The 22,896-nt window shown below is 38.8% G+C and overlaps 2 protein-coding genes and 1 long non-coding RNA gene across 9 annotated transcripts in view; 1 reads left to right on the forward strand and 2 right to left on the reverse strand.

The window, feature by feature from the left end:
* TENM2 (teneurin transmembrane protein 2) overlaps positions 1-22,896 on the forward strand; it is a 1,289,478-nt gene that overhangs the window by 195,741 nt on the left and 1,070,841 nt on the right. The gene's annotated exons all lie outside the window — the stretch shown is intronic.
* On the reverse strand, positions 3,101-3,754 carry LOC108308600 (KRAB domain-containing protein 1-like). The gene has a single exon (XM_017534471.2). It carries the CDS (start codon positions 3,630-3,632, stop codon positions 3,294-3,296), a length of 339 nt encoding a protein of 112 aa, XP_017389960.1. The 5' UTR covers positions 3,633-3,754; the 3' UTR covers positions 3,101-3,293.
* On the reverse strand, positions 3,870-7,592 carry LOC119472117. Its single transcript, XR_005201228.1, has 2 exons — positions 7,396-7,592; positions 3,870-4,304 (listed from the first exon to the last, which is right to left on the reverse strand). It is a non-coding gene; the product is annotated as an uncharacterized LOC119472117 (long non-coding RNA).

The raw sequence follows: 22,896 nt of genomic DNA on the forward strand, positions 1-22,896 counted from the left end.
TTTTTTTGAGACGGAGTTTCGCTCTTGTTACCCAGGCTGGAGTGCAATGGCGCGATCTCGGCTCACCACAACCTCGGCCTCCTGGGTTCAGGCAATTTTCCTGCCTCAGCCTCCTGAGTAGCTGGGATTATAGGCACACACCACCATGCCCAGCTAATGTTTTGTATTTTTAGTAGAGACGGGGTTTCACCATGTTGACCAGGATGGTCTCGATCTCTTGACCTCGTGATCCACCCGCCTCGGCCTCCCAAAGTGCTGGGATTACAGGCTTGAGCCACCGCGCCCGGCCAAGCATATATTTTTTAAAGCAACAGAGTAGAAAATACAAACTAAATAAAGTTAAATGGTTAATAACTTAAAACTGCAGGCATTTTTTCCACTTCAGTATGCATTAAAAATGACGGAGAATGGTCTTAAATGTGAACATCCCTTAATGGAGAAAGTATGAAATTACAAAATAACCAATGTAATCACACCTTAATCTTGTTAAATTGAAACACTGTAATCTACATTCAAATTTCACATATGGTCAATCTTGCAAGAGCTGGGTGGATGAGCCAATGCACTATTCGGAATTTTAAATAGAGAGTCGTTCATACCTCTCTAAAGTCCATTTACTTCTTCATGAAAAATATTTCCCTGGGACGCTTGGCTCTGTGGCTCATGCCTGTAATCCCAGAACTTTGAGAGGCTGAGGCAGGCAGATTAGGAGGTCAGGAGATCAAGATCATCCTGCCAACAAGATGAAACCCATCTATACTAAAAATACAAAAATTAGCCAGGTGTGGTGGAGTGTGCCTGCAGTTCCAACTACTCAGGAGGCTGAGGCAGGAGAATTGCTTGAACTCAGGAGCAGAAGCTGCAGTGAGCCGAGATTATGCCACTACACTCCAGCCTGGGCAGCAGTGCAAGACACCATCCCCCACCCCAAAATTAAAAAAAAAAAAAAATCCTGGGACTGAGGGAAGAGAGCTTCAAGCCAAAACAAATTTTTTTTTTTGTAATTGAAATAAAGAAAAGTTTATTTCCAGAAGACTGATACTCATGGCCAATCCTACCATAAAGAAAACAGAATACATTTCAGAAAAGTGTGTAACTATTTGAGAAGAAAATAGATTTCAGCTTTTTCTTGCCAATGAATTATTTCAAGCTGTTGAGAAACGTGATTTTTAAGAACAATAACTAAAGTGAAGCATTTTCATTCAATGCTGACTCAGTTTACCTGTCAATTGAATGGGTAGAATGTGCTACAAATTCATTGTCTAGTCATGAAACACACATTTGGGAGCAGAGTTCCAACAGTAGAGATGCCTACTTTAGATTTGAAAAATGGTAGTCCTTTGTTCAGAGGAACTACCAAATAAATGGCCTCTTCACTTCCTGTCTGGTAACCCCCTTTTTTTCTCCAGAGATGGTGGTTTCATTCTATCACTCACATTGGAATACAGTGGCACAATTATAACCCACTGGAGCCTCAGACCCCTGAGGTCCATTGGTCTCCTGCTTCAGCTTCCTTAGTATCTGGGAATATAGGAGCATGCCACCATACCTGGATTTTGTTGCAGTGACAGGGTCTTGTGATGTTGCCCAGGCTGGTCTTGAGCTCCTGACAAAGGGTCCTCCCACCTCAGCCTCCCAAAATGCTGGGATTACAGGTGTGAGCACAAAAGTCACTGCCTCTAGTCGACCTTTCTAAATATGAATACACATTCCTCTCAGATACAGTGAGATCTTACTGGAAATATGCATGATTTTAACAGATTACAAAATATCCTGGAAAGAGAAAACTGGAGAATCGTAATGTTAGAGAAATAAAAGATGATTTGTTTATGAATAATCTGGACTTCTGTATCGTATTCTTTACACGCTGCTTTACTGGGTTTTAACACTTTCACCTGGGACTTTAAATCAGCTCTTCCATGGGGACTGCTGATTATGGTAACCACAGGCTCTGCTATGATGCTCCTGACTACAACGTTACAGGGAAGATTTGGCTATTTCATTCATTCCAGCAGGCTGTTGCTACCCAGCAAGTCCCTCGTCTCTGGAGTATTTTACTGTATCTATAATAAGATGAAACAAAGGTATTTTGAAGGTTGCAGTAGACACAGCCTCCATAGGCATAGTCCTCTGGAGACTTGGAGGGAAAGAAAGACGAGGCAAAATTGCAGTCTCCGAATCCTCTGTGAACTGCATGCTCATATCAGAGCCCTCCACGAGCTTTCACCTTCCGAGAAATTCCAGGGTTTTCCTGCAATTGCACATCCACTGCCTTCTGCTTTAGTGTGTGAGTGCAATTGCATTAAGAGTACTAGAAAAAGTAAACCCTTTTTTTCCAAATCAGAAAACTGTGTGTGCTAGTGCGGCAAGAACCCCAGCTTGAAATAAGAACGTCTCTCATCTCAGTTGTGAATGAGACAGAGCAGGAAAAAAGGGCACAAAGACAAGAAGCCACCAAAATGAGATTTGGAAGACATCTTTCTCAGTCAAGGACCAGATTCCTATGCAGTAGTAGGTGAGCTGCTTTACCTCTCAGACCCTTAGTTTTCTCTTCTAACAAATGGAGTGGTTTGGACTTCCCATTTTACTGTAAGGACATGAGGGATCGTCTAATGATATAGCTTCACTATAGATGTCAAGGCATGTAGCCAAGTCTGGAATTTTAGACTCAATTTTTGAGATGAATGAATGTGCTCTAATATTTTTGCTGTTATGTTCTGAGGCTAAAGTTTCCTATTGTTTTGAGCTTACATAAGCTGACCTCATCTACTATTAGAACATATTAAGTATTTAAGAATATGAGGGTAAGCACCATAGAAAGAATAATTCAATCTAGATGTGAGAGGATCTTTTTTAAGCTTCATTAACTGATAATTATTTGAGTGCAAAACAATGCCCTTACTGTTTGATAAATGAATATTAGCCTCATGTCATGCTGATAAAAGTCATGAGCAGAACTAGACTCCTCTGCATTTGGAGAACTTTGTTATTTTGATGCTAATGGATTATGTTCATTTTATATAGATAGATATTTCGAATCTCGAATGACTCAGCAGGATGAACTTAAATTAGATTTGTCTGTCCATACTTTGCTTTTTTTTTATCAAAATGAATTATTTTAATGAATGAAAAACATTAAATCTACAGAAACTAGTCTACAGAAAAAGAAAATGTGCATTTGACATCATTTAAGGTGCCTCTTACATCAACTCCTGACTTGGAAAACTGGTATTTAAATGTCAAGAATTAAGCCTTTCTCCTGACTTCCCAGCATCGATGATTTTGAAGAATTTTTATTTTATTACACATAACATTGCTTTAGCTAAGTAAGTATATCTTCTCAGTTCCGAGTGTCCTATAAAGCCTGCTCTCCAGTCCCTCCTGCTTAGGACTCCCTGTGGTTGGGTGGAACAGGGCTCTTTCCCTTGCTCCAGATGAGAGCCCAAAGCTGGTTTGGAAGTGGGTGGCACTGCTACAAGGACCACAGCCTCACAGTTCTCCAGCATCACATCCCTGTACAAGGCCCTCTGGTCAGGCACCATCATACCCCATTCCTTCTTAGTGAAGTACACAGCCACGTCATCAAAAGCCACTGATTCCTGGGGCCTGGCTGTTGAGGACACAGTTGTCATCGTCTGACCTTTTATTCCTTTCTTGGGTAAAGGTAAAAGACCCAGGTGCGTGGGTTCCTGCCGGCCTCTGCAGCTTTTCAGCAAGCAGAGATGGTGTTTGCTTCTTGTCGAGCCTCACAAACCAAATCATACTTTGCTTTTTAGTGTGTCCTGAATATCTTGATGGTAGTCTTATATTACAATGTGTACTTCACATAATTTATCTATCATGACCTAAAGTTTATGACGATAGAAGAATTTGATCATTAAAATCATGATTATGTTTTTATTCGAAAGTAGAGCATTGTGATTATTTTCCCCCAAAAAAGTGTTCTCAGGTTCAGCAATAGGAAATAACTTATTAAAACTGCTTTACAATGTATGCTCTTTTGGAGTGTGTTAAATATTACGTCTTTGTAGATATTAGCTTCTTATAATGGGGAGTTGTATTAGTCTGAGTAGGCTGCAGATGTAATAAGTAACCTTCAAATTTCAACGGCTTTGAATAATGAGGGTTTGCTTCTTGCTCATGTTATACAGTTCCAATGCACACTGGTGGGAGTGGGGAGCAGAGAGAAGCATTGGCCAGGGAATGGGTTCTGCCCATCAGAGTCATGCAGCGACCCAGGTTTCTTCTGTCTTGTGGCTCCATCCCTCTCTAGGTCCCTGGGGTTTTCTCTATTCAGTAGGTGGCTAGAAAAGGGGAGTAAGGATTATAAATGGTATGATTTTCTTACTTGGCTCAGTGTGGAAATAGCGGGGCCCAATTTCTACACAGGTTCCATTGGCCGAATCTCTGACATGAGTATATGGTCTGGTGGGGTGACCAGAAAGAAGAGAGGACATCAATGTTGACCAGCACTAACTGTCCCCTCCACAAGATCGAGACACCAACTCGAGGATACTTAAGATAGGTTTGGTGGACACTTAATACACAGAAATCTTATTCTGACCACAAATGATCAAGTTATGATTAAGGTATAATAAGATCAAGGTAAATTAAGACAAGTAACGTGTACAAATAATCATACCTTTTATAAAAGATGATGGCTATGCATCCAGAAAGCTATAAATACTGATTAAGAGAGGGATAAAGTCTACAATTTGTGAGGACTGGGAAATTTTCTTGATATGATGGTACTGACATTGAGCTACATATTCAACAACCAGAATTCTAGATTGCTTCTGTCATGTGCTTGCTGCAAAATCCTGAACAAAATTTCTGAACCTCAATGTTCTCATATGAATATTCATATATTCTCATATATAAATATCATAAGGCCATCTGAAGGGGGATGTTCAAATTAGGTCATGAATAGGGAAAGCTTTTGTGAATGATGGTTCAAATATCAAATTAAAGCCACTGCTGTTACTGTTATTATTTTTTAAATTCTGTGCCCACAGGCCAGGCTTGTGTTTATAAAACATTATTTGGCATACATACATATACAAACACAGACACACCTGCACACACCAAACACTCTCACACACAAACTTTCAGATCGTAAGATAAGAATTAAATGCTCTATTTTTTTGGTCTTCAGAATGAAGCCGAGAGTCAATGCCTGCATACTTGGTTTCCCTGGCCCCTAATACATCTTGAATCTGTGCTAGTTTTATAACCTGTGCTTGGAAAGTAGCATCAATTACCTGTGTCTGTTCAGGTAGGCTGGGTGTGGGACTCTGTCCTTTCTGGCTCATAATACTGTTAAGAGCTTCAGGCAAAATTAAGTTTGTTAAAGCATTTTTTAAACTGTGAAATATATATTAAAGGGAAGTTTATTATGTGTTTGCCTAGTTTAAGTTCTAAATGTCTATCTAGTTAGTTTGGGGGTCATCCCTATAAAAAGTTATTTAAGGCCAGGCGCAGTGGCTCATGCCTGTAAACCCAGCACTTTGGGAGGCCGAAGTGGGTGGATCACCTGAGGTTGGGAGTTTGAGACCAGCCTGACCAACATGGAGCCTGACCACCCATCTCTACTAAAAATAAAAGAATAAAATAAATTTAAAAAAATTAGCTTGGCATGGGGGTGCATGCCTGTAATCCCATCCCAGCTACTCAGGAGGCTGAGGCAGGAGAATCACTTGAACCTAGGAGACGAAGGTTGCAGTAAGCTGAGATTGAGTCACTGCACTCCAGCCTGGGCAACAAGAGCGGAACTCTGTCTCAAAAAAAAAAAAGTTATTTAAATTACACCTTTATATACCCTTTTAGCCAAAATCTAGTGTGCTTTAAATAACACATTAAAGCAGCAATTATAAAGAAGTCATTTAATATCTGGCATTCATTATTTTTGTTAACCTTGTTTTTACTGATCTCTAAATACCCAGGTTGCTAATTCTCAATAATATTATAACATTCCATTCTCATAATGTCACATTCTTTTGTTGTGGAGTGCAGAACACAGGGAGTTAGAGACTATATATTTCTCAGGAATCTCAAACCTACCTTGGGTGATCCTCAGAGCCTGGGATCAGCATAACCATGTGCTTAAAAACACATTCCAGGGGCTAGATGAACAAAGCCATGCCATGCTTTGGAACCTGGCCCCAAATTTCCTATAATCGGCAAGATCAAACCTTTCTCCTCAATTCTTCACTTTCAAGCTGTGGCTACCTGGATGACTGTCTTAGAAAAATGCTTGGCTGATGAGTTGTCAGAGTTAACATCTAGGGAGGTATGATGACGATTCTTTAGCTGACATTATTGACTTAGAGCTGGGAAGACACAAAGGCATAGTTTTCTTTGGATCAGCAAGTTCCACCTCTAAATTCTGACAAACCATGGTGTCTTCAATTGTCTATGAGACTATAGAGAAATTCGCAAGATAAAATTAGATTATCTCTGCAACAATAACTCTAAGATGTATGTGACTTTTATTATGGCCAGTTCCCATTTGTCCACACCCCAGGCCATGCTCTGTGTGGTTTCTAAACTGAAAATGGGATTGCTGAATCAAGTTCTAACACGTCGCAGCATCGATCCCTCTTGATCCCTCCCTTGTCATACACTCAGCTCTGGATCACTCTTTCTGGCAGTTATCCACGTTCCCAAGTGTTTCCATATTCTTCACCCACTTTTAGAAATGGCTTTTGCCTTTTCAGCCACCTGGAGAATGACTACTCATTTTTCACAACTCGCATTAAAAATTCCTATCTCTGGGAGGCCTGCCAGGATGCACCAGGCAGAATGAAGACTGTCTTATGTGTGATCACATAGCACGTTATATGTAGGACTTTTGCAGACTTCAGCCAACATATTGTGGCTGTCTCACTCTTTTGTGTTCCTCAAGCAGATTGTGAGCTCCTTAAACACTGAGATGACATTTTATTTTTTGCATCCCCAAAGCCTAGCACCTGCCCTGGCACTTTGTAAGTATTAAGAAAACACACAGTGAATGAATAAATGAATGAATGAATGAATGACCATCCGTCTTAGAAGCAGCAGGGGAATTACAAGATCAAGTGATAGACATGTGTGCCTACTCTGAAAAGTTAAGAATTACAAATTGAGACCCACACTTCAAATCAAGAGTGGGGAAAAAAAATAGGTAGTAATTGCAGAGGGAGGGCAGCTAAGCATGTGGCTGCTTTGGATATTTACTCATCAGACCAGACTGAAGCAGTCTTAATCAGGGAAAATCAATCTGCCTGTGTTTCAGTGTAAGCATAAACATGCTGACAGTAGATGCCACATAGGTGTTCTGAAAAATCTTACATCAACCTCAAGTTAGTTATAGCTTCATTTACTTTCTGTGTATAAGTTTGAATTGTTTATACTTACCTAGAAGGGCGAATTTATCTTCTGCAGGCAGTGTTCTATATCATGTCACACCTGAGGTCAAATGTCTTTTAATGCACAAAATACAGTCCAAACTCTGCCTGAGATGCCAGCTCTTCTCCAACTCGATACAGTTGGTGTTCACTATTCTTTATATTTACCAGCTATCTCAGCAAAAATTGTCTACTGTCTTCCTCCATATCCTGTCGCCACCCTTCACGAGTCCTTTTATTTCCTCCCATACCAGCATCATCCTGAAACTTTTGTGGTACCACACATGCCAAAGGTGTCTTCATCCTCTGAGTCGTCCTTTCCATTCAAATCATCACATATTTGTGCTGTCTTCTGCTTCGTAAGAGAAATTGCTTAACAGAATTCAACTTTAAATTTTCCATAAGGTTTTGTTCGTTGTTTCCCCAGACTTATTTTACAGCTACTGATGGAAGGAACTTCGCTTCTTTGTGTTCAATTGTAGCAGCCAACACAAGGTCTTGATGATCTTGAGTGTGTAATGAATGCTTGTTGATATTTGAAAATGATACCTGGGTTTATTGGTTTATTTATTTGAAATGAAGTCTTGTTCTGTCACCCAGGCTGGGGTGCAGTGGTGCAGTCTCTGCTCACTGCAGCCTCTGCCACATGGGTTCAAGCAATTCTCCTGCCTCAGCCTCCCGAGTAGCTGGGACTACAGGCATGCGCCGCCATGCCTGGCTAATTTTTGTATTTTTAGTAGAGACAGGATTTCAACATGTTATCCAGGATGGTCTCGATCTCCTAACCTCATGATCCGCCCACCTCAGCCTCCCAAAGTGTTGGGATTACAGGTGTGAGCCACCGCATCCAGCCTGATGCCTGGATTTACTAATAACAGAAAATTAATCTTTGGAATAGAAGTGTCTATACAGAGAGATATGGTGATTCCTCTGGTGTCAGAGGCATGGGATTTAATTTGTAGCTCTGTTTTCCCACTGGCAATAGATCACCAAGGTGATCAGTATCAACTCTTTATGTTTTCATTGTCTCGTTGGTAAAACGGGATGATAGTGATAGTTGTGGAAAGAAAAACATGAAAATAAACTCCATGTAAAGGTTATGCTTCATGGCCAGTATTCATTAAATATAAGCTGGTATTTTAGTGATTTTATCTTTTGTAAGTCCTGGGGCCCAACTTGCTGTGGTCACATCCCAATTCTTTCACTTATGTATGATCTCTTACCTTGGGCACATCACTTAACTCCCAAGCCTCTGTTTCTCTCTCTGTAAAATAATCAGGGCAGTAATACTGTCCTCCCAGTGTCATTTTGAGAAATAAATGAGACTACGCATGTAGCACACTCAGCGGTGTGCATAGACCATAGTAAGCACTCAATAAATAGTAGCTGTGCTCATTGAAATTCCACTTGCCCATGCTGACATTTCCATGAAGAAAATGTTACCCTTTATCACAATAAATAAATTATTTTTCTGAAAGTTAAATCTCAAAATAGGTCATATTCCTCTTTGGGCCTTCCTCTTGCCATGGTGTTTGTCGTTCCATGCATTTGTTTGACGCAATTGTTCTTTTGCAGGAATGAGCTTTCTGTGAAAGGGTAGTCTTGTCTAAGTGATTTATATGTATCTGATGTAAGCTTCACAGCGCTTGACAGGCAGGGCCATCTATTACCACACCATGGAAAGTATGCAGACATATGGCAGGATACCACTGAGCCATGTTCCTTAGGTGTGGTCAGTCCTGATGTCTCCTTCAGTGCCTGTGCCGCCTACCCACTGAAGAGCTCACACACACTCCTGCTCACGTGAAACAAGTACATCTGTTGGCTGGAGTGTTTACATGGAATCTTATTTCCTCCCCCTAGAGAAGAGCCTATGGCTGTTTTTAAGAAGGGATCAACATACCATAGATTTCCTGGTAGGAGGATTAACAAATATGTTTCTTTTGAATTCCCTCTCGGGGGAAAAATGTACGATCAAGTTGTTACCTCTATTCTAACCTAGTCAAGCTTCATTGGTTTGCAGGTCAATCTCAAAATATAGGATTTTGTTTGAATCTCAGATACAGCATAGCCAACTCCTGCATAAATGCCAGCTAGGTACGGTGTATGTGTGTGTGAAATTCCTCATAAGAAGACAAAAGAAAAAGTTGTTTTTGCCAAATTGAGTGTATACGCTTTCTGGGATAGTGATATTCCTCTTACAATATTTAATATATTGTTGAAAGTCACTAAAAATTTATCTAACAGATTTGCATGGCACATCACATATCGTGTGAGTTGTTTGGGACACAGCATATTTATGTTTCTATATGACACTCTCATTGGGAATTTTATGTCAAGACATAAAAATCCATTGACAGAAGATTAGGTCAGTTTTTTGTTTTTACTTTGGTTTAATTTATGCTTTCCAAAGTTGATCTTTAATCTCTCTTCGTTTTCAGCTAAACCCACTTCAGTAAGACTTTTGTTTCCAAATGCTTCACCAGAGCAGTGTTTGTCAGGGTCCACCGTGAACCTCATGGCTAAATCCAGTGGCCTGTGCTCAGTCCCCATCTTACTTGATCTACCCCAGGATTTGACACAGTTAATCACTCCTCCTAAAACTCTTTTCTCTTTGACTTCTTGGTTATCACACTTGATTCTCCTCTGGTTTCTCCTTCTCAGTATCCTTTGCTGGGGGCTGGCCTAGTCTCTTCCCTTCCACGGCCCTGTCATGCGTCTTTGTAGCTTTTCTCTCTTGTGTTCTCTCTCTGGGTGATTGCATCTCGGGCCATATCTTTAATGCAACTGAATTGCTAATGACTGTTGCCCCTTTGACTCCGTTCCAGCCACACTAGCCTCTTTCCCTGCCTTGAAAATCCCAAATGAGTTTCTACCTTTACACTTGGTATTCACCATCCATATACAGTTGCTCTCCCTGGTAGCCGAATGGCCCCTTCTGTCACTTCCTGGAACCTTTGGTTGCTATGTTATCAGTGAAGTCCTTCCTGACCTGCCTATGTGTGTGAGCTCATAACATAACCACTCATTCTAATGCTTATTTAATTACTTTGATCAGGCAGGGGCCCATCAGGAAACAGAGGGCGCACTTCTGTAAAGGGTTTTACAGAAGAGAGATTAACAAAGGAAATACATATGAAGGTAGAGGCAGGTTAAGGGAATTGACCAGGAATGGTGAACTACCCAGGGATGGGAAACCATGAAGCAGCTGTTTTCACCTCCAGGACTGAAAAACCAAGGGAAGACAACTATATTACCCAAGACGTTTTGCAACCTGGAGCTATGAAAGATGGACTACTCAACAGGAATGTTGCTGGAGAGGAGCATAGCCACTTCCAAGAAAGACTGTGAAGACCCAAGGGAGACCGAGAGGGAGAGGAAGATCAACTGGGAAGAGATACCCTGGGCTTTCTCTTCTTTGGCCTTCTGAACTCCGTCTATTGTGTTCCATTGACTGAATCAATAAGATTTCACAGGGTATGTGAAGGTATCTCAGGTTCAGCTTCCTGCCACCCAGAGCAGAGCAGAGCAGAAAAAGGTGGGGAATGGATCCAGGGGAGCTTGGCACTTGGGAATGTGACATTCTACCCTGCATGGATCATGACAAAATCAGCATTCAATGTTATTCCCTCCTTTTTGATAGGCTAACCTCTATACCATCCAAACTAACATTGGTTGAAGTCATAACAAGCCAGTGTGTCCTCTCCAGACAGCAGGAGTGGTGTTCAAATGTTTAACAACCAGTGTGACACAGTCACAACCGTTAGAACAGTAACCCAACAAATGAGAGCAATACGCAATACTGGGTCCAAAATGGAACATTTGCAAGAGATGCTGCAATGTGAATATTTGAAAGGGGTGATTTTTTTTTTCCTGAGGATATTTGAGAAAATTGTGCCCTTATATTCTGGAATCCGTGTGATCTATTCACAAGCAATGTGGTGGATAAACTTAATGGAAAAGGCATCTCATTTAAACCCCCAACAACTGTACTCAGTTTTTTTTTCATTTTCGGATTTGGAACCTAAGGTTCAGTTATGGGTTGTTTTGCCTAAGACCATTCATTTTGCTGTGGGGGAGCTAGAACTGACACCCAGGCTTTCTGACTCCAAAGTCCCAGCTCTTGACGGGCCTTGATATTAAGACTGGATCCCTGATGGAATAGTGGTGGTTTCAGGACAGAAACTGCCTATTTCTAGCTTTTTATGTTTTTTCTTTCTTTATTTTCATCTTTATTTTTCCCAGAGACAGAGTCTCACTCTGTTGCTGAGGCTGGAGTGCAGTGATACTGCTGCCTGTAATTCTTGGGCTCAAGCAATACTCCTGCCTGAGCTTCCAACTAGCTAGGACTATGGGAACACTCCATTATGCCTAGATATTTATGTTTTATGTTTTTAAATAGAGATTCGGTCTTACGGAGTTGCTCATGCTGGCCTCAAATGAACTTTCACTTTTTAAATGTTTCAGTAGAAATCCCTGGGAAAGTCTCTTCTCTTTTTATTTACTATATTATCTTTCAAAAATCATTTGGATGAATTTGGCTAAAATCTAAAGCAGGGTCTAAAGTTTCTGTGTGTTTCTCTGCCTTACCACATCCTTCACCCAAACTCTGTATACAAAAGGCACCTGAAATATACATGTTAACTGTCTGAATGGAATTCCTTCTTACTTAGGACTGCTGTGTTAGGGTCAGAATTCCGAAGTGTGAATAGTTACAGCAGGTGACCCATATGTTGTTCTGACACAGATACCCGTGAGGCATAATTGCTACAGTTTACCTTGGACTGTGCTCTTTTTAAAACTATAGGCCACCTGCACAAAACAATTGGCAAACTTGAATTTCCTTACGTACTGTGTTATTTCTACTTTTCTAAACCCCAATTTCCTGCTTCCCCTTTCTCTGCTTTACTACTGTCAATAGAACACCGACGAGAAATTACTCATTCAAGCTCTTCCTTTGCAATAATTATTTTGAATCCTTAAATCCTGACCTATACCTGTTGAGGTTCCCAGATGGGCTAGGCTACCTGTGTGGATAATTGGAAGTCTCCTCTGGGTACCACTTTTTCCATCACAGCTTATAATGCCTTTGTAAAAATGAACAAATTTTGAGGACTGGAGGAAGCAAAGATGATTATTATGACCGGGAGCATGTTGGAACCTTGATTTTTTTGGTATGTGTACATCACACTTGTCTGCCTAAGTTAATGAAGGAAGAGTGAAAACTAGCTGCTTATCATTTTAATACAGTTTTGAGTTTCCCAAGAGAGAATTTCTCATTTGTCTCAAGGTGATTTGAGTGTGTGTATGTGTGTGGGTGTGTAGGGTGTGCTTAGGTTGTCCAGATGATAAATAGTGCCCTAGGTAAGTTGCAGGCTATATATGTAAAAAAATAAATAAATAAACAAAAGTAATATTGCAGTGGGAAGTTTGCAGATAAAAGTAGAATTCAATTTTGTTTTGAAAGGCAATGATGAATGTTAACCACTTTTTTGCTGAAATTCGTTTCCAGGCATCTTAATCTCTTAGAATGATCCTTATGTGATTTTTAATATAAAATATATAATAATATAGAGAAATCCTGTTATTAATAACATTTGAGGGAGCAATTTGTTCTTCATTTCCTTTTTCCACTCCCTTGAAATAAAGACAGAGGTATGTGTGCAAGGCTGTAATGTGAACTGAGTTTTGCAGTTTTTTTTCCCTTGTTCCTGGAGTTCTGCAACTGAGAAAATTATTTCCCTGGTTTTCTCACAATGAATTTCTGCGTGTTTCATTCAAAACAACAATAATGGAAACATACCCTGCATGTAATACATCTAAACACCCACAAATAAACAGTGATTGAGATTAATGCACCTTCAGCTTGTGCTTATTCTTATGCACTTACGTAGGCATGAAGATTTAATTTTCCCTGTCACATGAAGCAAACACCATCTCTTATGTGGTAGATTTGTTTTGGGGCTCTCTCCAGTGCGCTTATTTCCCATATTGCTGTTTGACATAGTATCAGCCTATTAAAGACTTTCATCAAATACTGAAGAACAGTAGTTAATAAGTCGAATGAACATGTGGCAAAGTTTTATCTTGTACCCAATGTAAATATTCTAGATGTCTTGTTGCTTTGTTTTACTTTTCTTTTGTGTATTTTAAGTATACAATATGAAGTTTTGATATACATATACATACAATGAGCACTTCAGCCAAGCAAATTAACATATTCATCGCTCTTCATAATTACCTTTGTGTGTGAGAGATAAGAATACCTAAAATCTATCTTTTACGCATTCATTATGCAATACGATATTATCAATAATAGTCACCACGCTGTACCTTAATTCCCTAGACTCAGACATCGTAGATAATCACAAGTTTGTATGCTTTGACCTACTTCTCCTTTTCTCTCTGTTGTTCCTGCCCTTGGAAAACATGTTGTACTCTCTGTTTTTATGTATTCAACTTTTATTTTTTCTAAGATTCCACGTATAAGTGAGATCACATGGTATTTTTCTTTCTGTGTCTGGCTAATTTCACTTAGCATAATGTCCTCTTGATTCATCAGTGTTGTCGCAAGTGGCAGTATCTTCTTCTTTTTAAAAACTGAATATGTACATATATTCACACACTATAGATACCGTAATTTCCTTATCCATTCATCCATTTACAGGCACTGATGTCATTTCTGTATCTTGCTATTGTGAAGACTGCTGCACTGAACAAGGGAACACAGACATCCCTGTGGGGTGCTGATTTAAGATGGGGTACTGAATGTCTCTGTCCTTTAAAAAATACTTTAAATATTTTTCTCTGTTGTTCAAGAAATAGTGCCCATATTCCTCAGATTCGAAATATGCCCTGAGACATGTTAACATCATAGATGGTGTATTTATTTGAAAGTTTATATCGTTAGTAATTTTAGTTTCAGATGGTTAGTGGTAACACAATTTGATTTTTTAAGCTTTCAAATGATGTAACACATTTAGTAAGAACCAAGGTAACTTATGTGACTGAAAAGCCTATATCATCTCCAGCAAGGATTACTTTTTTTGTGTGTAACATTTTGTCACTTTTTTTGGTCATGAGACTTCAAATGTGAATCTTTTAAATTTGTTCTCCTCTCTCTGCTGTACCCCACATTCAATTAATTGCCAACTACTGAATTTTCTCAGTCTTCAATGTTTCCCCCCCGCCATCATTTTTATCATTCATTCTATCATCATTCTGATAAAAAGCCCTCATTTCCTCTGGCCTGAACTCTCACAGTGCTTCCACCTCTTTATCTGTGGTCTGTGGTCTTTCTTTTGTTGTTGTTTTTTGAGACAGAATCTCATTCTGTTACCCAGGCTGGAATGCAGTGGCATGAGATCTTGGCTCATTGCAACCTCTGGCTTCTGGGTTCAAGCAATTCTCCTGCCTCAGTCTCCCAAGTAGCTGGGATTACAGGAGTGTGCCATTGACACCTGGCTAATTTTTGTATTTTTAGTAGAGATGAGATTTCGCCATATTGGCAAGTTTGGTCTTGAACTCCTGACCTCAAGAGATTCACCTGCCTTGGCATCCCAAAGTACTAGGATTACAGAAGTGAGCCACCGTGCCTGGCTATATCTTTGACCTTTCTCAAAACCTTTCCACAAAGTTACCAGATTACTTCACAAAGATCTAGTGAATTTCTAAACATTCAGAATCCTCATTGCACTTCAAGTCAACAGCAAATCCCTGATGATACTCCCTCATTGAGGCTCTCTCCTAGTCTTTCGAGCTGATCTTCTAGAATATTCTCTGTAGGAACTTGACATTCTTGCCTAACCCAATTATTTCTGAATGTGTCTTTTGTGTGTGTCTGAAACTTTTTCTGTTGTTCTTTTTCACCCAACTTGTGCTTCGTGTCTAAACATAGCCCTTTACTTCCGTGAAGCCTTTCTTGAATCATCAGCCAGGTAGGGCTAAGCCCCCCAAACTCACTGAGATTTCTCTGTCATTTTATCATTCTATCTAACTGGGCCGTGCATTCAGTAACTTTAATTAATGAAATAGATACTATTTATTAAATGCATATTATCGGAAGCATTTGCAGTTGTGATCTTATTTTATTCCTCCACCGACTTTGAACGGAAGGTATAAATGTAGCAGGATTAATCCTATGCTTCCTCTAAGTAACATAGAATTATCACACTCATGAATCATGCTGTCTGACTTTCATATCTCTGTGCTTTGCAGTGGCCTCAATTATAACCATTTATATGTAGTACTTCTCTACTCTTTCAGATTTTATGCCCCTTGAGGACCGGGTTTACTCTTGCTCATAACAGTTTCTTCCATGTAAGGTGCCTTTTGTGTAGTTTTATATTTTCCAAAAACTATGAAAAAGATATCAATTTAATAACTAAGCAGAAAATAACCTATTGGGATGGAAAATAAAGCCGTCTCTGTGTGCCCCCGGGGGTTTAATCTGGATGGGGATGGTGGATAGGATCTCACTTGCAGAGATCTTAGGTACTACCTGGACCTAAGAATTTTATCTGGGACAAGACAAAGAAAAACCGCAATGTCAAAGCTTTTCCAAGTTCCTAGTATTGCTGACGGTGTTGACTTATGGCCGCTGGCCCTTCATTTAATCACATTAATGATGCTTTTAGTTTTAAAAATAAGAACCAGGTATAGTCTAATCAAGGGAAGTTGAGAAAAAGGGGAAATAAATTTGTTCTACGAGTTAAAGAGGGCTGTTTTCCTCCAGTTTTTCACCTGGCAGCCTAACCCTAAAAGATTTAACAATGGTATTTGTACTTAACGGCTAGCTGTTATGTAGTACAGCATTATTTGAGGCATGTATACATATAAGAATAAAATGTTAGACTCCAGAACAATCACCAGTAAGGGAAATAAGTAATTACACTGAAATCCAAAACTACTTCTTTAAAGATCTATGATGATGGAGAAAGCCAGTTGTTTGAGTCCCAAAATGTTACACTCAACCCGAATTTCAATCCCTTGCGGGCAATTTGCTTGGGGGCAATTTGCTTAGAGGCAGAAAACACAGTTCTCTGCAGACCCATCCTTATTTATTTGCATGTATTCCATGGTAGGTTTTCTGTTGGCTTTTGTCAAATAATGACAATTCTTAGATCGGGTATTAGAAGATACAATAGATTAATGAGAAGTGCCTTGGTCTTATCCTAGGGGATAGGATGGGTGTCAAGACTCAGTCAGATAAAGTTCACTTTCAATGAGAGGCATATTTGATGGGAGAGAGGACCGGAGGGAGGTGGCTACCCATATTCGTGTCAAGGAAAGCAGTTGAAATGTGGCCCGAAAGATAATAGGGACACGGGAAAGGACTTAAATCAGTTGTATTGTCATAAGGCCCTATAGAGGAATCTGTATCACTTACCATTAACTTTGCCTGAATAGTGAAGTGTGCTCTATTTAATTAAATTTAAGCCTCAGTACTCTTATTAGAAAAGAAGAACTACAGCAGGTCCATACGGCCCCTACTGTAAAACATGCAAAGCCTCAAAGTCTCAGGCCTGAGCAGCCTCAGCTGCCGCCTATTAACATGAATGGTAACAGCATGATTGTATCCTCAGACCTTGTAACATTCATAACCATAGAGTTGTAATTTTACTCTTACAGTGACAAATGAGAAATTATAAACATTTAACTTGGAGGGAAATTTAACATATTATTCCCTAAGTCCACTTGGCAAGTGAAGGAGGCTATTAATATAAACTCATTACATTGCAGTATTGCATCCCTGCAATCACAAAAGCTGGCTTTTTAAAATCACAAGTGACAAGTTGAGATTGAAGAAATTCTGCATTTAGAGGCCTTCTGTCAAAATGAAGCGTCTTGGACAATGCATACACCTGTCTGAATGTCAAGGCCTATGCCCTCAGACTTCAGGGTGTTTAGACATTTGGCTTTCAAACTGGAAACTCCACATTAAGGCGTCCAGATTTTCTCTGGCTTTATTAAAGAGGCTCCAGAACAAGGTGAAGGAAGTGAGTTTCTCATCCTGGTCGGGGCTCTTGGTCTGTAACTGTGCTTTAGTGCACTCTCCCAGTGGGTAAGGATGGAGTGTTAGGGCAGACAGCAGAGTTAAGCCGGAACGTCCTGCAGAGCCTCACCATCACAAAGGGTAATACTACTTTATCGATCCCTTCCACACTGTCTCCCACCGTTGTGTTAAGCCTGTGGTGAGTACAACCTTTACAAAACGAGATCTGGCGATATGACTTACTTTCTAACTTGAACGTGGACTTAAAAAAAATGGATAAAAGCCTGTTTTGTAGGAATGGCATGGTGTTGGCATTTCATAGCGTAAATGATAAAAATAAAATCAAAGTCAAGTATCTCAACGGAGGGAAAAAAGTCACATTGAGACTTGCACACACGCATATAAAATGGGGCCACATTCTTCCTTTAAAGCAGAAATAACTTAATTTGCCCATTTTCTATTGAATTATCCAACTTTTTCTTGTTACCTTAAGAAAGGCAACATTGTTAGCATATATTTTTACAGATTCAATACTCCTTTTCATTTCACACTTTATGAACAGAGAAACTTACATACATCAATGAGGTTAGGAGAGGTTCCATATGTTTAAATTGAGACAAATGGATTGATTTCTCTCCAAATATTGATGATTTATAAGCTGTTATACTTTGTGATTTTTCTCTTAATAAGTCATTCCACTCTCAAGGAGTTAAAAAAAAAAGGCATTTTCTGAAAGCTACATGGGAACATATTTTTAATTGGCACTGTCCTCATCCTTCCAAGGATAATAGGAAAAAGCTTCTACTTCACCGCTTGCATGATTTTTGATTTTACCTTTGTTTGTTACGATGCAGAATTAAGGGAGAAAAAAATTGGCCGTGAGGTACCTTTTAAAAAGGCTTTTCCTTTCATTGTATGTACTAATGGGATGAGAGAGAAGTAAAAGGCAGATTTATTTTTATGTTTAATCAAGTCCTGTAATTATTGCATTGTGGTTACTGCTTTGAGCATTACATTTTCGGTAAGTAATTTATCAGCTGCATTCTTTTTTATTTTATTTTATTTCATTCCTGGAGAGGATTAACAGTTACTATAGGATTTATACACTGTAGGCATTTTCTCCCTTTAGTAAATAAGGCTTATTGGTGGCATAGGCTTCCTAAGCACCCCACCCCTTCTGCCCGAATTTCTACTTATATACTTAGAACTTTTAGTTTGTAGTTCATTTCTTGCCCTGACTTCATTAGAAATGTCTTTATGGCTGGTGGGAGCAGAGGACCATAGAAGAAATTCAGAGAGAGAGTTACCAACTTTTACAGACTTGTCTGCAACTCTTGGTTTTATCATTGAACATCTTGGGTCCTTAGGAAGCTCCTTAGCCCGTGTCAAGCCAGGAAGGTTGGTCACCGTGGTTGGGGCACAGTCTTGGAGCTGGAATGCCCTGATATTAGCTGCATGTGCAAAGTTTTAAAATAATAAAGATGAACCTTCTGCCAAGTCGGGAGAATAGGAAAGAAGGCTGAGACAACACAGCCGACGTGAAGGGTATTCATGGAAAGGCAGGACTTGGCAAAGCTGGGGACGGTGCCAACTCAGGCCAAGGCTGACTCCCTGTTGGTACTGTCTGACCTGGTCCTTTTGCTGTATCCTCTCATCTTCCTTTCTTCTCCACCCCTATTCAGAGTAAGCGCTTCTTTACAAGTCCTTCTCTCCCCCTCCTTCTCTTAATGATTTCTTCATTCTTCCTGGAGAAAGAAATTGCCCCAGCCTGACCTGCCCAGTTATCTGTAGGCTGGTTGAGTTTTGCTGTCAAAAGGTGGACTTGACCCTTGAGCAATACAGGGGTTAGGGTCACCCACTTCACCTTGCAGTTGAGAATCTGTGTATGACTTTTGACTGCCCCCAAACTTAACTATTCATAGCTTACTGTTGAACGGAAGCCTGACTGGTAACATCAGTAGTCAATTAACATACATTTTGTATGTTATATGCATTATATACTACATTCCTAAAATAAGGTACACTAGAGAAAGGAAAGAGTTATTGAGAAAATCATAAGGAAGAGAAAATATATTTGCTATTCATTAAGTGGAAATGGTTCATCATAAAGGTCTTCATCCTGCCCATCTTGAAGCCTAGGAGGGGGAGAAGGAGGAGGAGTGGGTCTTGCTGTCTCTGGGGTGGCAGAGGCTGAAGAGGTGGAGGAGGTAGAAAGGGAGCCAGGAAAAGCAGGCACACTGATTGTGGCTTTTATTGGAAAAAAAAAAAATCCACATGTAAGTGGATCTACGCAGTTCAAACTTGTGTTGTTCAAGGATCAACTGTAATTTGGTTCCTCAATCCTAGTGTTTCTTTGTTATGTAAGTAGAGTCTTCAAGCAGAATAACACAGAGATGGGCTAGAAATAGCCATGGTATATACTTGCGTAATGATTTTCCTAAAAGATTTTGTAGAAAATTTTGGTACAGCATTCGTGGTATTTTAGAACCTATGACAACAAAAATGCTGACCTGGTTGGCCTGATTTTCCCTGAAATGAGGCTATTTAAGTTTGTTACAGAAACAAATCTAGCGGTAACTCTTTATTCCTCTGTATTCTTATGCAAAACTCATTTTTATTCTTCCTTCTCACCCTATCTTTCTCTCTTTTTCCTTCCTTCCCTTCATCCTTTCTTTTGAATCAACACAAGTGTTTACATTTCAAACTGCTTATTTTCCTTGGTTCTGTGTTTTTTTTTTCCCCCCTAGGGAGCAGCTCATTTGTGTGTGTGTGTGTGTGTGTGTGTGTGTGTGTGTATGTGTTTGTGTGTATGTATTTTCTTGTTCACATATCCTACCTTTAGGTCAACATGTATAACAGATACACTGTTGTGTAAAGCATACAATATTTAAATGCGTCTGGCTCAACGTGAGTAAAGAAATAATGCTGTATAAAACAGAAAACATCGAAATAAGTTTCTAGTTTTTGCAAATAAATATACAAATGAAAACATAAAATTTCACACAGCCAATTTTGCCTGTAATAAAAATTGTGAAGTATGTTGGTTTCAGTAGAGTGAAGGAGAAGCATGTTAAAGTAATTTTTCGTTGTAACATAGCACATTAAGAATACCCAACTCTTCTATTTTTGCTTTGTTATGAAACTTAAGAAATCTGCATATTACACTTTGCCTGAAACCTCAGATTCCTTTAAAAGGGATTTAGAATTAAAACACTTTTCTTTATCCTCCATGTCCAGGTACTGTGTATGGGTAGTCTTTGTTTATTTCTGCAAAAAAGGCAAATGCATTCATAAATAGCCGATCTTATTTGAGGCTTTATTCATGATACAAGTTAAATTAGGAAAGATTTCATAATAACTAATATCCCTATCAAATTCAGTACACAGGTGTCATTTGTTTTCTTATTAAAATTTAAATATGGCAGTAAAACATTTCAGGTAAACATTATTTTAGCATTTGCTATTTGGATGCTTGGATGGAAAATAGCATTGCTAATGATATTGATTTAAATTTTAAAAAATACTTGCAGGGGAAGTTCTGCTAATATCTATATAGTTACAATGATTTTTTTCTAAATCCAATTGAGTAAATGTGAAATTATTCTTCAGATAGGTTGCTATAGTACTTCAATGTATCCATTAAGCATTAAATGTTTCTTATTTTCTTGAAAGACTTTTGCTGCCTTTTTAAAGCACACTGTAATCCCAGTTGTATTTTAATTTGGAATATCATTCTGAGTTTTCTTCTACATTATTTTAGGACTAACAGTGATTAGATAAATTTATACTTTAAAAAATGGCCTTAGAAATCTTTTTTATTATGTTCTTTATTGTTTTTACAATATTAGATGTCAACTTTTTTTTAAAAAAAATGCATACATTCTGATTTTCCACTTACCTTTTTGACTCTAAGCCAAAATAAGTTGTCAGAAAAGTAATTTTTTTATTTTTGAGGGGAGGAATGGAAATGAAGAAAATTTCCACACATGCCTACAATTTCTTATGTTTTTATATTTCAGACGTGGTGATACCTGATTTCACCCCTCCACTGTTGCTTTTGCAGGGAAACGCTCCCAAAATAATAATAATAACCTCATGCTCTTTTGAGTCCAAAATTATTTTGAGGCGATCTTATGAAATGCGTGCATTTCCTATTAATATGAATGTATTTTTAAATATTTACCAACTAATTTTAAAAATATCAATATTGTGCTTAAATGGAAGAAGAAATGCTGAAGAAGAAAGCGTTCCACTCTTTCTTAAAAATGATGATTTTTCTTAGGTCTTAATTTCTGTTCTGCCTCTTTCCCACAAATCAAGGGGAGCTAACATTATTTACACAATTTAGGCAAGGTTGTATTTAAAGGCCCAATATGCTGTTTCTCACCATGCTTTTCTGTGAATCATCCCTCATTTTATACCACACATTCACACACATGATTAGAAATGCTGGTATGGCTTATATGTAAGGTCAAGCATGAAAATGATGCTGGTTTGATGATGTATTCAGCTTCATATTGGTCCTAACTCTGCCACTTACCTGATATATACAGTTTTTAGGAAATCGTCTCTCCTCAATTTCCCAGCGTGCAAATCTGATAGGAATAGTACTTATTAGGAAAACAGATGCTTAAGTCACAGTTCCTTGATTTTGACAACTTATGTGGCCATATTATGATCTCTGAATGTGACTACTCAGAATCAGACCAGTAAACATTTGTTGAAAATGTACCATGTTTAGGTTTCTTTTTGTTTACCAACCTAGCTGTTTGAGTTTCTACTTGGGAGCACTCTTACCTCTTTGGAAAAGTAAGAGATCAACCAGATTATTTTAAAGATTTTTGCCAGCCCTCCGATTCTAGGATTCTGTAACATATGTATTTTATATATCAATGGCTCACATCCAAGCAAGCCAACTTGCAAAATCAGCAATATGAGCCACCTGAGCCATGAGAAAAAAAACGACCACTTACTGAATTTTCAAGACACATTACAGATACGGATTTCAGAACTGGAAATGTACCAATATAATTAATTTACTACAACTAGTATGGTAAATCGATTTTAAGTACACACCTAATTTTATACATTAACAGTAATTTTGTAATTTTCTTCTTGACTTAGAAAAAGGACATTTTCTAACATTTATTTTTTGCCTAGAAGCACATATACCTTGGAAACCTCTATATTCAGAAAACATATGTTATTTTTAGATCCATTTCTGGCCACTCAACCTATGTACACAAAACTCACTCAAAAGAACAGATTACTTGGTGTTTTCAAGAAGAATTATACTAATTCCTCTTGTTGAAAACATATTCTGTAAAGATATCCAAGAAAATGAATTCTTAGCTCGGAATATATTTTTAAACCAGAAAATAGGGAGGCGAGCATGAGGTGAGGAAGTAAAGTTTATGTTGTTATAACCCAGAATAGGCCATTTTCTTTCAGCCTTTTTGCCCTGATTACAGAAACTGAGCTGTGCATTTTTTCCTGTGACTGAGGCTTGTTAAATAC

Source organism: Cebus imitator, unplaced genomic scaffold (assembly GCF_001604975.1).
Source record: "Cebus imitator isolate Cc_AM_T3 unplaced genomic scaffold, Cebus_imitator-1.0 Scaffold86, whole genome shotgun sequence".
Taxonomy (NCBI): domain Eukaryota; kingdom Metazoa; phylum Chordata; class Mammalia; order Primates; family Cebidae; genus Cebus; species Cebus imitator.

What these genes read in the sequence shown, in the direction of transcription:
- LOC108308600 (XM_017534471.2), bottom strand. Translation starts at nt 3,632, where the DNA reads ATGACAACTGTGTCCTCAACAGCCAGGCCCCAGGAATCAGTGGCTTTT.